General features: G+C 37.1%; 1 protein-coding gene across 9 annotated transcripts in view; it reads right to left on the bottom strand.

Moving 5' to 3' along the window:
- Nucleotides 1-21427, bottom strand: part of FIP1L1 (factor interacting with PAPOLA and CPSF1) — a 44326-nt gene that overhangs the window by 11670 nt on the left and 11229 nt on the right. For 5 of the 9 annotated variants that reach the window (XM_052780059.1, XM_052780060.1, XM_052780058.1 and 2 more), the window contains exons 8-13: nt 21212-21280; nt 18825-18934; nt 9427-9520; nt 8207-8360; nt 839-865; nt 222-276 (exon numbers count right to left, since the gene is read on the bottom strand). In XM_052780059.1, the coding sequence (XP_052636019.1) occupies nt 222-276; nt 839-865; nt 8207-8360; nt 9427-9520; nt 18825-18934; nt 21212-21280 (509 nt within the window). The remainder of the gene's footprint in view (nt 1-221; nt 277-838; nt 866-8206; nt 8361-9426; nt 9521-18824; nt 18935-21211; nt 21281-21427) is intronic. The other 4 variants (XM_052780062.1, XM_052780061.1, XM_052780066.1 and 1 more) reach the window with 1 other exon arrangement.

Genomic DNA, 21427 nt, shown 5'->3' on the forward strand with positions numbered 1-21427 from the left:
ACTCAACTAAAATAGTAAGTGGTCAAGTAACCTACTCAAAAGAATATTGTCAGACAGCTGACACTGGTAACATTTCTGTAAAAATACTGTAAAAATCTGAAACTATCTCCCCACTCCCAGATAAAATCCATTAAACACTGCGTAGAGTAAGAGTCCTTACTAATTATTTCAGTTACAGAATACTGATATATTGCTTTATAAGACTTCAAACAGATAATCACCTTTCTATTGTGGGTATGAGGGAAGGTGGAGGACCGCCAGGTGGTGGTGGAAAGCCTGTAATAATAAATTAGGTGAGGGGGGGTGGGAATAAAAAAAAAAACCAAAACCATAAACACATAAAAGAACTAGGCTAAGCATAAAATGGCAAACAAATTCCAGAGAGTACAACGCAAAAATTGTTTCTCACTGTGTAAACGGGCTTTATTTTGTAAGACTGAGAACTACTTTCCAGCTTAACAAAAGCAGAGTATTAAACATATATTATCAGTGCTTCAACACAAATACCTTATCATTCTTCAAAATACAATAATTTAGAGCCATAGGAAAATTCCCAAGTATGTAACAATACTTAATAAACAACAATCACAACTATTTTCTGCAAAGCTGAAAAAAAGGAATGGAAAGAAAAGAAGGAAGCACACATCTAAGAAACTGGTTAATTAGGTCCACTACTCAGTAACCTGCATGACATCAAAATAACTGAGCCTACATCTACACATACAGTTTTGTATTTATGAACTTTTATCTATATAACTAAAAGGAAGTTGATAAATTGCACATCAGTTAAGTTTTCATTTCTTAACCAAATGTGAAAAAAAATTCTAAGCAAGTTTACCTGGTGGTGGCACTGTTATTGGTATACCTGAAAAGAAAACAAATAATGTATCATTATAGTAACAGTTTATGTTTATTATCTGTCAATCTAAAATCAGATTGAGCTACCACCACATACATGATCAAGAATAATAACAACTTATTTTCTGTGTCCGCAGATCAAGACCTCACATTAATACCAACTGTTAAGATTTTATGCAAACCTTGTGAAATGTGGCTTTTTATTTAAATTCCTATTCTTCAGGAACGTATTTAATTAGAGACAAAAATAATGATGAATAACTCTGGGTCTCAAGATTAGAATTAAATCCCTAACCCTAAAATGTTTATTATCCAGAAGGAAAGTAACATCCCATAGCATGTATTTGCTTTTATTTAAATAATATATATATAAATAGCAAGGACAGGTAGCCTGGGAGGAATACAGAGAAATTGTCTGAGCAGCCAGGGATCAGGTTAGGAAAGCTAAAGCCCTGATAGAATTAAATCTGGCTGGGGATGTATGTCAAGGGCAACAAGAAAAGCTTCTATAGGTACATTGGTTATAAATGGAAGACTAGGGAAAATGCGGGCCCTCTCCAGAAGTAAACAGGAGACCTAGTTACACAGGACATGCAGAAGGCTGGGGTACTCAATGACTTTTTTGCCTCAGTCTTCACTGGCAAGTGCTCCAGCCACACCACCCGAATCACAGAAGGCAAAGGCAGGGACTGGGAGAATGAAGAACCACCCACTGTAGGAGAAGACCAGGTTCGAGACCATCTAAGGAACCTGAAGGTGCACAAGTCCGTGGGACCTGATGAGATGCATCCAAGGGTCCTAAGGGAACTTGTGGATAAAGTGGCTAAGCCACTATCCATCATATTTGAGAAGTCACGGCAGTCTGGGGCAGTTCCCACTGATTGGAAAAGGGAAAACATAACCCCCATTTTTAAAACGGGAAAAAAGGAAGACCTGGGGAACTACAGGCCAGTCAGTCTCACCTCTGTGCCCGGCAAGATCATGGAGTGGATCCTCCTGGAAACTATGCTAAGACACATGGAAAATAAGGAGGTGACTGGTGACAGCCAACATGGCTTCACTAAGGGCAAATCATGCCCGACAAATTTGGTGGCCTTCTACAATGGGGTTACAGCACTGGTGGATAAGGGAAGAGCAACTGACGTCATGCACCTGGACTTGTGCAAAGCATGTGACACTGTCCTGCATGACAGCCTGGCCTCTAAATTGGAGAGACATGGATTTGACAGATGGACCACCTTGTGGATAAGGAATTGTCTGGATGGTCACACTGAGAACTGTGGTCAACAGCTCGATGTCCAACTGGAGAACAGTGACAAGTGGCATTCCTCAGGGGTCGGTATTGGGACCGGCACTATTTAACATCTTTATTGGCAACATGGACAGTGACATTGAGTGCAACCTCAGCAAGCTTCCCAATGACACCAAGCTGTGTGGTGCGGTCGACACGCTGGAGGGAAGGGATGCCATCCAGAGGGACCTTGACAGACTTCAGAGGTGGGCACGTGTGAACCTCATGAAGTTCAACAAGGCCAAGTGCAAGGTCCTGCACATGGGTCAGGACAATCCCAAGCACAAATACAGGTTGGGCAATGCGTGGATTGAGAGCAGCCCTGAGCAGAAGGACTTGGGGGTGTTGATTGACAAGAAGCTCAACATGATCTGGCAATGTGCATTTGCAGCCATACCCTAGGCTGCATCAAAAGAAGTGTGACCAGCAGGTTGAGGGAGGTGATTCTCCCCCTCTACTCCTCTCTCATGAGAACCCACCTGGAGTACTGCATTCAGCTCTGGGGTCCCCAACATAAGAAGGACATGGACCTGTTGAGTGAGTCCAGAGAAGGGCCACAAATATGATCAGAGGGCTTGGGGCACCTCTCCCATGAAGACAGACTGAGAGAGTTGGGGTTGTTCAGCCTGGACAAGAGAAGGCTCTGGGAAGACCTTATAGCAGCCTTTCAGTACCTAAAGGGAGCCTACAAGAAAGCTGAAAAGGGACTTTTTACAAGGGCATGTAGATATGGGACAAGGGGTAATGGCTTTAAACTGGAAGAGGGTAGATTTAGATTAGATGTAAGGAAGAAGTTCTTCACTATGAGGGTGGTGAGGCACTGGAACGGGTTGCCCAGAGAATTTGTGGATGCCCCATCCCTGGAAGTGTTCAAGCCCAGGTTGGCTGGAGCTTTGAGCAACCTCGTCTAGTAGAAGGTGTCCCTGTCCATGGCAGGGGGTTTGGAACTAGGTGATCTTTAAGGTCCCTTCCAACCCAAACCATTCTATGATTCTATATTCCATGACTGGATGAAAGGAAACGCAATTGGCCTCTGACCTTTAATAGCTTAGTATAGCAAATAGTAGGTCCACATGGACAAAATATTCTAGCAACAGTAAGCATTACAGACTTTTCAGTCAATGCTATGCCACGCTGCAATTAATCATACAGTTGCTACTTGGAGGGAAAAAAAATTGTTCGGTATTCTATTTTCTTGTAAATATTTGAGAAAGGAGCATCCTTTAATACAAACACATTCAAAAGCTGTTCTAACTTTTCTGGTGTTCAAACCTAGCTTAGCTGTTACAAATCTAAGTAAAAGCTGAGAAATTGTTCCCAACTAAAAGTTAGCCGACCTAACAAAATATACTGCCTCAACATATAAACCTATCTTACTTGATTAGGAAAGGAATGATTAAAAGGTAAAAATAATTAATATACTTTAAAGGACATTATCTTTTCATGCTTCGCAAAGAACTAGCTTCATCTCAATTGAACACACAAAATACTGTTACATGAAAATAATAAACTGGGCTAAAACAGTGTCGTCAGAAAATAGACTGCTTTACCAGGCATAAAGCTCTTTCAGTTATGAGCAACTCTGCTTCCATTAAAAAACAAGTACTTTCAATCTGACAACTCACTGCAAGACTTTGGGGGGGGGGGAGAGAACAGAAAACTTAGCCAAGTGCTTTCATCAGTTTTGCCATAACTGAATAAACATCCAGAAAGAACAGCAGCCAGACCCACTTAAATTAAAACCCTTCTCATTCAAGTTCCAGACTTCATCATTCAGAGAATATCCTAGATGTACTGGCCACTGCACGATTGATTTTATGTATATATCATTAGTTCAACATTAGAACTAAAGACTATTGCATGGCAGCAACATTTAACTACATCTACGTATTACAGTGTCTAGAAATGCCAACTGCTCCCAAATTGCCTTGGCAGAACAACAGAATGAAGGAATATGCAAGCTGAGGAAGAGTCATCAATATCAGTGTTCACTAATTGCTGGTGATTTCACTAACATGAATTCTTACCAGCATCAATCCTATAGGATTAAACAAATTGTGAAACAAAATTGAGGTTGCTGTCCAATCCTGAAGACTTAAAATCTAATCTCAGAGCCAAAATATAAAACAGGAGACAGTGAACCCCCAAAGCCAAATTTCTAAACTGCATGATCCATTTTCTCTTCACCAGCACACAAGCTTTCCAATGTGTGCTGTTGTCGTTAAGAACACTGCAATTCACACCATAAAAAGTTTGACAGTGTAACATTTAAAAGACCAAACACTCCTAATGAAAATTTCTGAAAAAGGAAGACTGGGAACTCAAACTGTTGCATAGCTCAAGTATTTTCTATTTTTTTTTTGTTAATTATCCATCTTAATAGATTCTTCATGAGCCTACAACATAGAAAATATATATAAAAAATACCTCTTAACAGCAATGTTAAGAACATAAGCAAGAAAAGCATCAGAAGTTCTCTCAAACTGATTAATTTATTAGCTCAACCTTATGCTTAAAAAAATTTCAACTCCTCCACTAAAAACAGTATATTGTTAGCACTGAACACAACTCAGCACTGTGCACAGAATTGTGTGGAAAGCCATCAGCTAATACTCTTTACAAAAAGGAAGAAATTCTGATTAAACAATTAATATGTTCCTCAGAATTTTATCTTGTGCAGAAATACAAATAAAAATCTCATCACAAGATTAAAAGCCAAATGAAAAATTTCACTTGAGAGCCATTCAAGCAAAATTAAGACAGACTGAATACCACTAATACCCAGAGACCAAACATCTAAATAATTTGAATAAATTTGTTAATGCAGGGTATTATACTAAAAAAGCCACACAGGCATTTTTTCCTCAAAAACCTTTAAGAACATTAAAAAAGTCATGATTAATGATTATATCATTTTAAGACAGAAGCTAATTTACTTGATGGTATCATAATGGATCTTCTACATTCCAAGTTAGCAAGTATCACTAAAAAGATCTAACCAAAATTTTCTTCCTCACCTTCTTCACTAACACACAAATGTGACAGAAAACAAGAAACAAAAAAATCATAAACCTCAGTTAATGGCAAATTAAGAATCCTTAACTCTTCACTCCTTTGCCTTCTTCTAACGCAATGTATAAAAATATACTTGAAGTGTCATCAGCCAATTACTTCTGAGAAAAAACAAAGATTGAAATATCGAGTCATTTCTTGCAATGTAGGGACTAAACTTGAGTACCGGTGCAAGAAGGTGCCTCAGCACAGATCATATCACATCCCTACAACACACTGTACTGCCACAAAGATACACCTGCCCTAAACCTAAATATTCAGACTCGTGTCAAAAGCAATCCAAATAGCATTAGTGCAGCATTTTACCTAATATGCTCAAAATTGCTTTCAGGACATTGTATAACATCCTACTAACTCAAAGCTGGTAAATATTTACAGAAAACCAAGTAGGTTTTACTAAAGGAAAGCAATGCCACATGTGCTCCGCTTGCAGAATAAGGAATCAAACGTGGTAACACTGCCACAGCTTAACAACATACTGCAAATGAGCTGAACTGTGTAATAGCCCACAGCAATGTAACATAACTCAACTTGGTGTAAAAACTTTGACACAGGCTAAACTAAGTCAAATTCTCTCTCATTTATCACAAGATAAAAAGTACACACTTAGATTGCTGGGCCTGAGCAGATGTACAGTTACTTGCTAAGCCCTGGTGTAAGTCTAGGCAGTCAAACTTCCCAAAGCTATGCAACAGAAGCTCAATACTTCAGAGGAATTTTTTCTTTAATATCACAAATACATGTCACATTTTAACTATGCTCTTAAACCAAAACACGTAAAACAACTTTTAAAGCCTGTTAAACAGAAGCATCCACTTTCTTCTTTAGATTTAAATTACTCCAACATAGCAATAAACCAAGCAAACAAAAAACAACACATTTTTTGCCACAGCCAGTTATCTCCTAGGAGTACATGAAAATTTTCTGCATTTGGCCCTTTGAATCGTTCCAGGACTCGTTCCTCAAAAAAGATTTGAATTGCAAGAGTGAATGAATTCAGAACAAGAGATCTAACTTCAAAGCAAGATCCTTTTTCAAAGGGGCTTTTGGAGGATGTTTTATATTTGGAATACTTAAATTTTCTGGCAAGTAGTCCCAGTTTAATATTGGGTAACAGTAGTTTTTTTCCTCCTCCTCCATTGAACCTAGGAGGGATGGCAGATTCTATTTTAGGAACAGCTTTGAAGATAAAGAGCTGGCAACAGCACAATTAAAACACAGGCCTGAAGAAACCAAATCCACAGCTCTTAATCGTTATTTTCAAATCTACTTGAAGCACGGAAGGATGTTGAAGGAGACCTTCTGAACAAGTGTATGTCATAAACCTGTCTGTAAACCACAAGACTAAAGCCAAACCTGCTTGCTAAATCTGTAACACGTGCGGATTTCTTTCACCTTTAAAAGCTCAACAGGTGAGGGGTTTCATAAGAACAGTCCAGTATACCTATATGACACCCCTGCACGAAGTGCATTTGGGGTGTCTGTGGGGGTTCCTCTCATTCTTTTAATAAAACACAACTTAGATCACCTTTTCTGTACCTCAATTACAATTAAAATAATTACTTTCTAAAAACCTGCAATGCATTACCTATATTATTTTATCAGAAAGGTTTTAATCCAGCTTAAAACCAGTGTTATCATTAGCATCATGTTCCTCTCCTTTCTGTCCCTCATGCAGTAAGAAAACATCACAAAATTGCCAGAGCAGTAGCATATTCTCTCTTCAGACACCCTGTTTTTTATACTTATGCACAAAAGCATGGAAAAGGGCACAGAATTATTTCATCTTTAAATCTCTTCTGTTTTCTAGGTTGCAATCATTTTGTGTATGACAATCTCAGATGAAAGCCAGAGCTTGCCAGGCAGCAGGAGTTAATAGTTTTAAAATCATCAGCAGCAATTGAAGAAAGCAACCTCTTCTATGACGATTTAAACCCTACAAAACCCCCCACAAAGCTGTTGCACAGAAATAATAATGTTACTTCCTTGCTTATACATGTATTAACAGAGAAACTTCTAAAAGATTCCCTATGCAAATAGAATAGCAAAGAAACTGCTCAGCAGGATTTCAGAACAAGTCAAGCAAAAGAATCCAAGGAACAAAAGGAGAAAGTAAGGAAAGGGGCTCCACCTTAAATCAGTCTCTTCTATAAAAAAATCCTTCACTTTCCTACTCAAATACTCCCCAAAGTTCCTCCATCTATTTTCATTTCTCACTGACCATTCGTCTTAGCTTCTTGCTAAGTCCATTTGAACTTAATTCCTTAAAATGACAATGCTCAGGTAACTGCACTATTTGTGCAAATGCCCATGACTCTTCCCCCAGTAAATTTCCATAAATACCAAGTTTCAGTAAATATTCAGTAAATATCAGTAAATTTCAAACCAGATTTAACAATGAGAAGAGTTCTCAAAGAGCTTTGATTCCTCTAAGATTCACAGACACTGGATAATAACATCAGGTGCTAATAAGAATTCTGACTGAAAGAAAGGATACGGCACAAATGCAATTCTTATCAGACTTTTGGGAATTCATACATACTGTGAGGGCAAAGGGGAATTAAATCTTCTGTTGCTGCTTTGACCTTAGACATCAGAGAATCCAACTTCTGACACAAATTCATGGTATGCCATACTTCTAGTTAAAAAGTTTGTAGAATGATTTGTTAACATGTACCTCTCAATAGCATTAACTGTAGTTGAATTGCAGAAAATAGCTTCTCACTTTCAAGGACATAGGATCCAACATTTAGTCTTTAGGTAATTATCTACTACTTAGGATTATGCTTACTGAGAAATTAAAGACAAAAGTTTCTGTTTCTGCCTTACAGAAATATCTAAGAAAAGAGTAGAACACAAAATTTTGAAATTCTGCACATATAGCTAAATGTGTATGGAATGCGCCATCTTTAATTCATGATCTACAAGCATTTGATGAGAATGCATCTCTCATTTTTCACATCCTGTGTAGTGCAGGATATTTACCTGGTGGGGGAATCAGAGGTGGAGCAGTACTGACAGTTGGAGGGGGTGGGAGGAAAGGAGGTGGTGGAAGGTGGGTAGGTGGAGCTCCTGGAGGGAAAAATGGAGGTGGCTTGGTAAAATTGTCTACTTCAGGATTAGATCGTTCTGAAAGAACCTGTAAAATATCAAACTATAGTTACAATTGCTATGTCAAAAGGGTAGAAGTTAGGTTTCCTCTCTTTCCAGTTACTACAACAGGAAAGTATTACATATGCACCTAAAGAGCCACATTCAGATGGTTTAAGTTCTATCTGCGTCTCTACGTTCAGTGTCCCATGCTTGCCAAGTACCTCTGAGGGTCTAAGAGCAGCCAACAGGGAACAACAAACGTAAGATCTGAGAGGGAATATAAGCCATCTGAATATGGCCCAAAACACCATCTTAAATTTATATAAAGGAAAATATTTTAAAAATCAGTATGAAAAGCATGAAAAAACCCAAGACTTTAAATTACTTAAACACAGTGAGATCAGCTGAAAAACACATGGCAGTGTTTTCAATATAAGCACTACAATCCATAATTATTTTCATTGTTTAACCTTAACCTAAGTTGGCATAGAAATGCAGCTAGGGCACTAAGCAACCTTGATTCTTCTCCACAGGTAAGTCAGGAGAGAAAAAGTGTATTCAATCTTAAAGCACTTAGTTGTTTTCTTAAGATAATCCAAGCTCACAGACTAAAATCAGAAAGACTATCTTACATTTTATGGTAAAATAATACAATATAATTAAAAAAAAGTACTATCAACTATTTATTCCTTCACAACTTATTTTTAAAAGACTGCCTTTCTCAAACTGCATATAAAGAGGCTTTCACTTTCAGCATTAGTGTCTGGCAGGAATAGGGGAAAGATGGACTGTTTAAATATTTATGTTTGTCACTTAGTAAACAAAACACTGTCCCGTACAGATGTAGCAGAGCCAATGCTGTCTCCTGGATTCTAAGTCTGCAATATTGCTCATTTCCTTTCAGTAAGAAGTGTACCAAAACATTTATGTTTTGAAATATATCAAATATTTCATCTTAATATACTGCAATTAACTGCCACAACTTTCTTCCTGAACTTAAAGCTACTTCTGTATTACTCATTCATACACACTGAAATGTTTTAATCAGAAGCTATGGGGAAAGCAAAAATGTCTTTTAGTCAAAAATAATGTGCAAATCTGCAGTATAAAACCTGTATGTTGCTGTTTTCATTAGCACGTCGTCGTCCTTCCACCCTGCTGATAGTGATGGTCTGTCCAATCACATCTATTGTGCCAGATAATCGCCTGCAACAGGACAAACCAGAATCAACAAGCAGAATTAGAAAATTAAAAAAAAAAGAAAAATAAAAGAGAGAGAAGAAAGTCTTATGGACTTCTCTCATTCTAAATGCTAAAAGCTCCTTCTCCTGTATAAAACATAAAAGACCGTTTCTGAAGAACATTAAATGTGATAAATTTGCTGAACTACGCAAGTGTGTAGAACTAAACAATGCAGCAATAGACTCCTGTAGGACAAAAGCTGACTCTCCACATTCTCCTTCCATCCCCTACAAGATAATAAATCTATACTTTTGTTACTGATAAAAGAAAAAAAAAAGGGGGGGGGGGAAGGAACAATACAATGAGATCACAAAAAACCTCAGTAAGAAAAAAATCTATTAAACAGAACTTCTACAAAAATCTGAAGTAAAATAGTTATAAACTAATCATTAGAAATAATTTCTAAACTGCAAGAAACCATACTGGAGGATTCCATGGAAGATCAAACAAAAGTAAGTTAGGAGGTAGAAATAAACATAAGCGAACCCTACCATGCATACTATCAATATTGCAGTACATACTGAACAAAATCAGCCACCATCTCTCTTATCTTGGAATACAGAGTCTTAATATCAAACAAAAAGTATATGAAACTAGTAGACACTGGACTCTTAAATTAAACCTTGCATGAAACTCAAAGGAATCTTAGACCAGCCATTCATACTTATGTTCTTCAGTTTTCCAAATGCAAAATGTTTGTCTCTCAAACACCTCTAAAACATTTGCATAGCTAAGCACTATGTTCACCTTCTTTAAAGAAACTGGCAACAGAGCAGCACAAGACCCACCTCAGTCTCCCTTACAAGCCAATCAGGCAACAACAGAACACAATGTAAGTTAAGAATACCTACCTTAGAAATAGTAACGGATTTTTAGAGAAAGATGACAAGAAAAGTGACATGCATAGACACATTCCTTCCCTCCCAGTTTCTGCTAAACAAAAATTTAAGGGCTTCCCATGCAACTGTGTTTAATAGCCCCTGATTAACTTGCATTTGCACAATCTCTTTTGAACACACTTTTAATCTCCAGTGATGAGATCTGTTTCAGCTATTTTTTTGACCAACAACTGTATTTGGTGCCCTACAGTCCTTGTGTCAGGAAAAAAAAAAAAAAAGAGTAAAAAAATGTAAAAATATCCCTGTTCTCTGCCAGTGTAGTATTTGTGGGACCTCTGTTGTATCTCTTCTCAGTTTTCTCTTTCCCAAGGTGAACTAGTGCACATCTCTCCTCATACAGAAGTGACTATAACTTTCACTATTTATTTCATCTTTTTGTGGACCCTTCCTAACTCTACTATACCTTTTCTTGTCTGACACAAACAGAATCACAGATAATATTCAGCTCTCAGTGCACCATGGCTTTATGTACTACCGTAGTGACTTTTCCCAGTTTGTTCCCCACTGCTAATGATGGACTACCTTTCCATTTTCTTATTTTGGCTAACACTGGAAACTGAACTAGCATTTTGGGAAGCAGCAACAATAATCCCAAGATCTCTTTCCTAATGGGTATGGTTATTAATTATTAATGATTAATTTGAAGAAGTGCATCTTATTTAGAAAAATGCAATCTAGGATTTAAGTTTTCAGTGATTTTCAGTGATTTCAGTTCACTATGAACAAGTTATTCCAGTCCACACTGGAGTAAATGTGTGAATTTTAAATGCAAATATATCTTACTTCAGTTTCCAAACCAGTCAATCTATTAAGCTTATGCCTGTTAGATTTAAGTTGTTCCTACTATAAAATTCTTAACTCCCATGTACATATTCACATAACATAGTCTGTTAAGAGATGTATCTTTAAGCCCCCAAAACCATCTGATATTGTGGCCATACAGCTGTCAACTGCAACTTTTTAACTTTTCAAAGCAGATTAAAAATGCTACACTGAGGGCAAAGACATGATGGCATTCCATTGGATACAAATAAATCAACCACATGGAAATATACTGACAGTAAAGAAGGACTCCAGGCGCCAGACCAGGAAATGATATGACAAGGATCTGAATGTCATCTACTAAAACTAAAACCTGGTATCTGTGACAATGGGGAACCACTATTTTGAAGAGAGGAAGAATCTGAAGTATAGTGAACTTTCCTGTTTGCAGCCCCCAAACAAACAAAACCCAGAAACCTAGCTTTATGGAGAATTTATAACTCTATTATTCTTATGCAGAACAGAACAAAACCTACCTGCTTTGCAGCCCACAGTTAATTTCTAAAAGAGGTTAAAAAGCAGGATTCACTTAGGTCAACTCCATTAGAAAATGAGGTACAAAATTACATTGCTAATGGATGAGAGAAACAAAGGTACATCTGTGTCACACCTATAAGGGAAACCAGAGTAGAGAAAACTGACAATATTTACCAATAGCATGATATCTAACAAAGTAAAAGAAAGACTGGGAAAAAACTTTCAGGAAATTTCAAAAGAGAAATCCATAGAAAGAAAAGAAAAAACAAACTACTTCTAGTTTTAGAAGACAAGCTCTTTTATTTTTTGTATCTAATGGACTACTAACGACATTAATACAAATAGCAGGGAGAACAGCTGGAAGGTGGGATTACAGGCTCCAAGTTCTGCTGGACTGATAGCTCTGACCCCAATTGCTCAAATACATAGATTCCGCTGCAGCTGAAAAAGACAGAGCAGACACTAGAGCATGAAGGATCCATTAGATCTCCCAGAGATAATCTAAAGTTCCTGGTCAGACCGCATACTGAGGATGATTCAAATGCCTGTCCTCTGAGCTTTTCAATATCTGGGTTTAGAGCTTCCTCCGGGATTTTAAAGCAAGCTCATTAAGCACAACAGTTTGGAGGAAAAAAAAGTCCAGTGGTACAAGAATCTGAGAACAAAACTGCAAACTAGAACAGCTATACTATACAGCAGCCTCTCCAAGGATAACGTAAGTTTAAGAAATTCTCTGATCTTCTCTGATGCCATCCTAAAAGTCAGATTGTTTCAGTCTAAATCCTGAAATAATCAACACCTGCTTTCCTAAACCTCCCCAGTGGTCTTGCATGGTATTCAAGCGCTGCTGCACTTTGGATTATTATTTTGCTTTCAGTAACTAAGTCAGTGTCGTGGTTTAACCCCAGCCAGCAACTAAGCACCACACAGCTGCTCACTCACTCCCCCCCCACCCAGTGGGATGGGGGAGAAAATCGGGAAAAAAAGCAAAACCTGTGGGTTGAGATAAGAATGGTTTAATGGAACAGAAAAGAAGAAACTAATAATGATAACGATAACACTAATAAAATGACAACAGCAATAATAAAAGGATTGGAATGTACAAATGATGCGCAGTGCAATTGCTCATCACCCGCCGATCGACACCCAGCCAGTCCCCACTCCCCCCAGTTTATACACTCGATGTGGCGTCACATGGTATGGAATACCCCGTTGGCCAGTTTGGCTCAGCTGCCCTGGCTCTGTCCTGTGCCAACTTCTTGTGCCCCTCCAGCTTTCTCGCTGGCTGGGCATGAGAAGCTGAAAAGTCCTCGACTTTAGTCTAAACGCTACTTAGCAACAACTGAAAACATCAGTGTTATCAACATTCTTCACATACTGAACTCAAAACATAGCACCGTACCAGCTACTAGGAAGACAGTTAACTCTATCCCAGCTGAAACTAGGACAATCAGAAACACAGGTATTATAAAACAATTGATAAACCAACTGTTTCACTACAAAAAAAAAAAAGACAACAGCAATCTTTGTAAAACAACAAAACTTTGTCTCAGTTTCCACTCTGAGAGCTCATTTGGTTTCAGAGTTCTAAGACACTGGTTCTCCTCCATCACTGGTATCTTCTCTTAATTATCTAGAATTGTACCCTAGAAAACTCACTGTACCTAGCTTTAGTCCTTGTGCATGATAGATGACTCTCTTCTACAGCAGGAAGTCCCTCCACAGGTGACCCCCTGCTTGGCTTGCTCCACTGTTTCACAGGGCTTCCACGTGGGAGTAATGTACTTCAAATGAAGACTCTTCCTCTCTTGCGCTGTTCGCACACTGCCAGCAACTCTTGGAATCAGCATTGAAAACAGAGGCAATGGACACCAATGCAAGAGTACTGGGCATTTAAGTAATATGTGCATCAACCATACCACATAATACCAATTTTGGCTTGGGAAGCAGCCCAAATACAACACTGCCTTATCAAAGGAAGCAAATCTAGACTACCAGTTGGTTCCTAGACATAAACTTTACTGAAATGAACAGGGCTTTCACTTAATTTTTCTGGAGTCTGAAGAGTACATCTATGCTCACTCATTCTCACTTAGCTGGTGCTTTGTAATTATTTTTTTAATAATGTTTTATAGTAATACGTCCATTGTTCTTCCCAACAGCTGCCAAGAGACTTAATTTTTTGAAATGATGGAAGAGTTCAGGAATTTGCCATCATACCTTGAACTTGACAAATTCTTTTTCCAAGACTGCAATAATGATTTCATTAAGTACTCCACTAAAAGAGCTTGAAATTGAACAAGAGAAAGCATATGTTCAGTTGCAACTGGAGCAGCAGATGACACCACTGTCAACAACATAATCTTCACAAAGGCAAGAGAGGCATCTGAAGTGTCCAGAATTTCACAGTTCAACAGTTTTGTAAAAGGGGCAAATCTGAAGCCTCAGATCTTGATTAAGTCATAGCAAGTTGGCACACAGGGAAATTTCAAAGACTCACCAGCCACTATCTAGCTTAGTGATAAGATGTTAAGCAGGCATTACTAGGTTTCTGTCTCAGTGCTGTATGCAAAGAAAAGAAAGGACTTGGTTTGTCCCTTACACTATCACAGCACCTGGGATACAGATGCATTACCAGTGGATACACCCAAACATAAAAAGGCAATCCATGCGTGTGGGATGCACATGAACCCACAGCAGAGTTCATACAAAGTGTAGCTTGAAAGGAACATTCCAGCAACTCAGTGAGTGATTTCACTCTAATTAGAGAATGGTTATTTACGACATATTTGCACTATGAATACCACCCTCCATGGAGATTTAATTCAGAACAATATCTCAACCTCATTTGGCAAGCTGAGTTTATTTAGGTTCTACAGAGCAAAGAGAAAGGGAGAAAAAAAGAAGAAAAAAAAAAAAAAGACAAACCCAATTATTTTCCAAATTAATAGCTTCATAAATCTCTTATCCCCACCACAAGTAATATAAATAACAAACTGCTTTTTGGACCACTTGCCCCGACCAACCCCACTTGTCAGAATTCAGAAACAGTCTAACTACTGGATGCCACATTTATTCACTAGACCTACAGTCTAGTCTAAGAATTACATAATTATAGCATACTTTAAAAACTGTATTTAATATGTTCTTGTGTTCCTTCTTGTCTTATGTGTTTTATGCTTTATTTTCCTCCTCTTGAGGACAGGCTCAATACAGAAATCATTGATATATGAATAGATATTTTTTCAAAATAGTATCTGAGTTTTCATCATTTAGCCTCACAAGGCTAGTTCATGAAACAAGAGAAACCTGTATATTTTCATAGTAATGACATATCACAAATCCATTTTCTATAAATATTCTGTTTATAGAAAGGCCCAAGCACGGAGAAAGCTGATAACAATAGCCCATGATACTGACAGGCTAATCTCTCTGAAAGCAAAATTCATTTAAATGTAATGTACTCTTTAGTAATAACCCAAAAAGCATAAATGGAGGTTAAAAAACCTAAGAGCTTCTGACAGAACAAAGTTTTGTGATGGACAGCTAGTCTAAATATTACTGGAATGAAAAAATACCAGTTTTTGCATCCAGCTTGTAAATGAAATTTCTGCTTATTTCTCTGCTACTAAAGAAATACTATTGCACAGTCCTTGAGAAATGACATAAGGAAAAGCATTGGTCTAAAAGCCAGTAAGATATCTCTATGACCTGGCTGGTTAGGACAGGTTTGAAATATGTCAAATCCTCCTCGTGTTCTAGAAAGCACTATACTCAAAAGAGATTCCTTCTAGTTTTTATCTAATTGTGACTATGCACACAATGAATCTTTAATTAACTACCACACATTCTATTTTATACCATATTGTTTGCATATGATGTGCATTTACTAAACCATTCCCATTACATTCTAACTCCTCTTTCAGGGTTACCCAACACTTTATGCTATTCAACAGCCCTAAATATCACAGAATCAAGCAGGACTTTTAGGTATCATTTCTAAACAACTAATAGCTCAGCTATGATTAAGACAGTCCTTGTTTATAAATTCAAGCAAAATTTCTCACACAGACACGTCGTATGAACAAGCACTGATTTTTTCTTTGAATTAAACATTTAGGATGCAATTCTAGTGAAGTAGTAACTTTTATTTGCTGGTAAGCAATGATTCTGTTTCTATTTTGTAAACTACAACTTCCATATTGGTAATGAGTAATATTCTTGCTAGACCTCAGCAATTTTTTTTTTTTTTTGAGAACTTCAACTGCGATCATATGCAAACATCTACTGTACTCAACTTAAAAAGGTAAAAACAGTAGGCACAAAATTATTTTAATGTCTGTGTAAAAACAAACGAAAAAAAGCAAACCCCACTATCTGTCCTCAGAGTTCACATTAAAGAGAAATATGTGCTGCAATATCATGTGTAAAATCATCCACGAACTGATGTTTCAGTCCTGACTAGTAAATGGGGAATTAAAATGTTAAATTAGGATCATGACTTGACTTCCTCCCTTCCCAGCCTTACCTTAATTGGGGTGATTTTTCGCTCCCATATTGTTTCTGCCACTTTCTGATGCCTGAACTGGCTTTTCTGGAGGCAGTGCTTGTGTGTGACTGAGAAGAGGTGCTGCTTCTGGTGAGATAAATTGCCTAGGTCTTTCTTTTCTTGTGTCTCTATCTTTTCTGCTCTGAGTTCCTCTTCTCCTCATGCCCAGCTCCTTATCAATCCCCACACCAATGCTGCTATACCCCGTTTTCCCTCCCTTTCACCAAATATATCAACTACTGCTAGAAGCTGAGAGAAGTTTTACTGCTACACGAGAAATGCTTCCAGCATTTTCACAATAAGGCTATTGCAAATGCCTCATGGCATAAAGGCAATTATTTTAAATTATCAAAGAGCTGGATTGCCAAAAATTTTCTGCCTACCTAAAATTAACTCTTTAATTAAAGAAAAAAGAAAAGTCCAATCACATAAAACACTACCTTGTTATAAAGAAATTAGTAATACACGTTTTTATATACAGAAAATAGTAGCTGCATTCTGGGGAAGTCATTCAAGTAGAAGTATATATAACCCATACAGTTAAGATGTATTCATTCACTGAGCTACTCTCAGGCTTTTGAGCATACAATTTTCTTTCAAAATCTCTTCTGACCACTTGGTAGAAATACCTTTTTCTTTACACAAGAATTTATTTTAAGCAGATGTATCCAAAGGAGCAGATATTAAATATGGAAAGAAGCGTCATTGTAACAAATTACAAATACAGTATTCACAATAAATGTATACAAAACAACCTTTTCTAACCACTGGAATGCAAAAGTGATACAACTGGAAATGTACCATTTTGTTTCCTCTTTATCTGTGCAACAGACCAACTTCACTTACTGGCTTCTCATTCTTAAAGATATGCAGGTTTCCCAACCTTTGCTAAGGTAAACTTAGTTTCTGAAGAAAAAAAGACATGTCTTAGGTTTCTCGGGAAAGCTCTGATTAACAACCAGTATACTAACTTTAAACCTTTAAAAATCAGAAAGATGGTCACTTAAACTTGAGATTGCTAACTTCAGGCAGAAAAAAAGTATCAGAAAAAAATATGGTATAAAGACATCTATGGTAAGATAGATTTATCCTAGCTAGAGCATACAACAAAGATTTTACTTATGAAGCCTACACCATGCACATGTATGACCTTATTGTATTAAGCTTTCTCACAACAAATGCAAATTTCACAGAATCACAGAATTTACACAATGCATTTTTTCTACAACTTTAAGCTTAACTGCATTTTAATAACCTGGTCATTAATTACTTCCTAAAGTATTTTAGAGATTCTCTGTCCACCAATGAGATGCACAAAGAATTGAAATCCTGTAACAAAACCTGTATTAGATACAGATTTGGAATCCTTACCCTGTGAACAGTACATTCAATTTTGAGAACTCTGTTACAAGAACATCACACATCAGAAGCAATTCAGAAACAAAAGTAAAAAAAAAATAATTACAGGGTTGGTACAAAGCTTGAAAGACTTTTACTACTTCTTAGACAAAGAAAAATGGAAAAAAAAGAACTAAATCTACTAAAACCAGAGCAGTATAACCTGACAGGTCAGAAAAGAATTTAGGCTATCAGGAGGAAAAATGCAAGCAAGAGCATCAAGCAAGATTTTTTTTTTCCACCCAAGAGAAACATATTTGGGTGTTGAAATGACTCTTAAAGGATGGAACTGAACACAAGTGCCTCTGAATTAGTCAAGGTACTTCTGGACGCAGCACTAAAGACAAGTCATAGATGCTAATCTTTAACTGTTGACAACAAAAGCATACAACTTGCTCTACCTCTCTTATCATCATTTATAATACAACGGCTTTTAATTTCCACAGAACCAAAACTTCTAAACAGGATGACTCGATAACTGAAGTAAAGCAGAAGCATGGATTCATCCTAAGCCAAGTGCCAGGTATCAAACAGCAGTAGCTTAGATATAAAGGACAGAAGTTATTAAAGCCTGGGACTGGGAGAAGGAGGGGAAGAAGCCCTAGTAAGGAAGTAATTTCTCTCATTTCAAAGAAAGTATAGTAAAATACTTAAATATGGAGAAGCTAAAGCTACCTTGCAGGAAAGATACTGGGTACCAGGAATCCTTCCTGTTGTTGAAGTCACAGCTGTCTGATTCCGTCTTGTTTAACTGAAAAGATGTGTTAGCTAATACCCATAAAGACACTAGCTAGAAACGTTTTGTTGGCCAATCTAATTCTACGCAAAAAACATGGTGTCATACATCAACACCTAGATTTTTATAGCTGCCTTGTTATTTGGTTCTGCTGTTTTTTCTCCCCTTTCCTTCTACTTTCTCTTTCCTGAATAGCCAAGAAGGCACAACAGCATTCATGTGTAATGCTGACTGAAAGCTAAAAGTGATTAGGATCACTCTTCCCCTCATTTCTACCTGTTACAGAAACATATTTTCCTGTTTTCCTACAAAATTCATGAACTTCAAATACATAGAAGTAACAGTATAAAAAGTTTTTTGGTCTGGAGTTACAGCTGTCTAACTGACCTGTTTGTTGGAATTCCTGATTTGAATAAGGCAGGAGGAGATGTGAAATCAGCTTTGGTCGACTGCACTGCCAACTCTTTCTCCAAATTTCCAGTTCTGCCCTGCTGTACCTTCAAAATAATGTTTCATTATTAGTTTAACCGCAGAAGTGTAGTAGCCCCAACACTCAACACAGCACATAGCCAACACAAAAAGTAAATCCAACTTTAATCAGATTTTTTAAAAACCGTCAACTTTGCACAGCTAGTAAAATTCCACATTTTATAAGGATATATTACTTAAGTACTGTGTTTAATATATATAAGAAGCAATTATTACAGAAGATTAGACAGTTTTAATATTTATTTTCCAAGCATTTGATTTGGACATGAACAGACCAAACTGATTTTCTTGTAGAATTTCCTGTACGAACAAAATAACATCTTAGTTTTTAAAAGCAGCAAACTTCTTAAAAAAAATAAAAATCTTCATAATCTTAATGACAGATTTATCTAACAAGTCTGCTACCCAACAACAAACCATGAGACAAGAAACTGAGTGGATTTTCTGTCTGCCTTACTGACCATGAGATCTAGCAACCACTTAATTTCCGAGTCATACCAGGAAGTCACCTCATACTCTGGGTTATGCAAATTTTAAAAGATTTTTTCATTAGTTCAGACTGAATACTTCAAAAACATACTGCTGTTTCTGAAGTACTGCAAAATTCCAGAGACATGTTATTAAAGCTATGCAAGACCTTTGGTACAAGTACTTCAAGTACTGCTTGACTTCAGCAGCACATTATATATGAAAGAAAAACTTACATGGACTAGCATTAAAGATAAACCTGTACTGATTCAGTTTTTGAAGACGCTGCCACTGTACCAACCACATAGCTACATCACTCTACATAGCTAGTTCACTCATGGTATAACATCATATAGGCTGTGATCTCACAGTTTCTTGTAGGCAAGTGAACTACTAAGCTTTTGCAGAACCTTACTTCTAAACAGAGGCACCTCTTTCCCAAACCCACAAAAATGCACATAAATACTTAAGATTCACTAAAAATTGAATTAAACTTTAGTATCCAGAAATATAAAAATCCCAAACCAAACCCAAAACTGACTAGGTTTGGTTTAAGCATTTATCTGAAAAATCTGTAAAACTTCTATTAATAACTGGGAAATGTAGGAGACGAAGTCTTGCCATTCACAGAAGATTAATCAAAACATACCATGTAAATTACATGAGACTCAGTATTTCAGAAGAGTGGGAAAAAAGTTAATGAAATTACTTAATAATTATAGGGACTCCTTGTAAAACACATAACAAACTCTTACTTCAGACTCTTACAATGCAATTATTATCTGTACTGTTTGATCACAGGACCCCCAGAGAGTCAATATTGAGCTAGCAATAGGGAAGCTTTGGTTTGGAACACTTATCCTTCCTCCTTCAGGACAACAGTTCAGAGAAGTCTGAGAGTGTAGTCAGCTGCAAATCGTAACTCCCATTGCCCATCACTCCATAACACTATTATAATGATAACTGAGGAAGGCAAAAAGCCCCGAAGAGCTTCTGATCTGTTCTTGCCAAGATAAAGTCAAAATGACTAGATACCCTCAAGTAGCATGAGGGGAAACAAAAACACCTGTCTGCAATTGACACTTCTGTCAACTATACAGAAGATGGCAACAAACAGTTCCAAGTCAGTTTAATGACAGTTCAAGAACAAAAATGACTGCATATTGAAAATAAGCAAAACAAATACCTTTGTATTTTAATTTCAATTTTAGTATCAAACAAAAGAGTAAATGAGAAAACAAGAAGTTGAAAAAAATGTTCAATCCTTAAGATAAATCTTGTCATATAGATTTTTCTGCTCTCTGAAAATCAGCATTTCCGAAGGGAAAAATATTATATATAACTTGATTTATTGCCATCTAATCCCAAGAGAACAGAAAAATATGGAAGATTGATTTTCACATCCGAGTTGCCAAGGATAAGTGTTACAAAACACAGTAAAAGCTACAAGGCCACAGGAAAAATAAACATGCCATAATCTACAAAAGCATCCCCGGCACATCTGCATAAATTCTTTAATCTGCACAAACAAATGCACTACAACTAAAAATAAACTGTCAGATAAAAGAAAAATTAGTTTCACTGGGAAATTTTTTAGTTCACCAGGCCACTAACTCACGTGCTTGCAAAAGGGTGATGAACAAAGCAACACTTTTTAATCAGCATTTGGTGACATATGCAGAAAGTCGCTGATGTAAGATGAGAGTTTGAAATAATGGCTACATCCGTTTCAGTTGTTGTTCTATCACTCTGTGGTGGCATGGGAAGCAATACTCAACAAAAATGAGAGCAACCAACAAAAGTTTACTAAAATTCACCTTAAAAAGATGGTATCTGCCATCGAGAATCTCTGCACTTGGTCTTACTTCCATAGCATTGTCTTCAGCCTAAGTTAAATAACACATTGCCCATTAAGACACCATACAACTCTTAAGTGATGGGCCACAATCTGAATAATGGTACAGATGCAATCTAGCTGTAGCTAGTCTGTCACACTATCCACACAAATTGCCAGTGAAGCAACACAGGAGCAC

The sequence above is a fragment of the Harpia harpyja genome, chromosome 2, assembly GCF_026419915.1.
Source record: "Harpia harpyja isolate bHarHar1 chromosome 2, bHarHar1 primary haplotype, whole genome shotgun sequence".
In the NCBI taxonomy this organism is placed as follows: Eukaryota; Metazoa; Chordata; class Aves; order Accipitriformes; family Accipitridae; genus Harpia; species Harpia harpyja.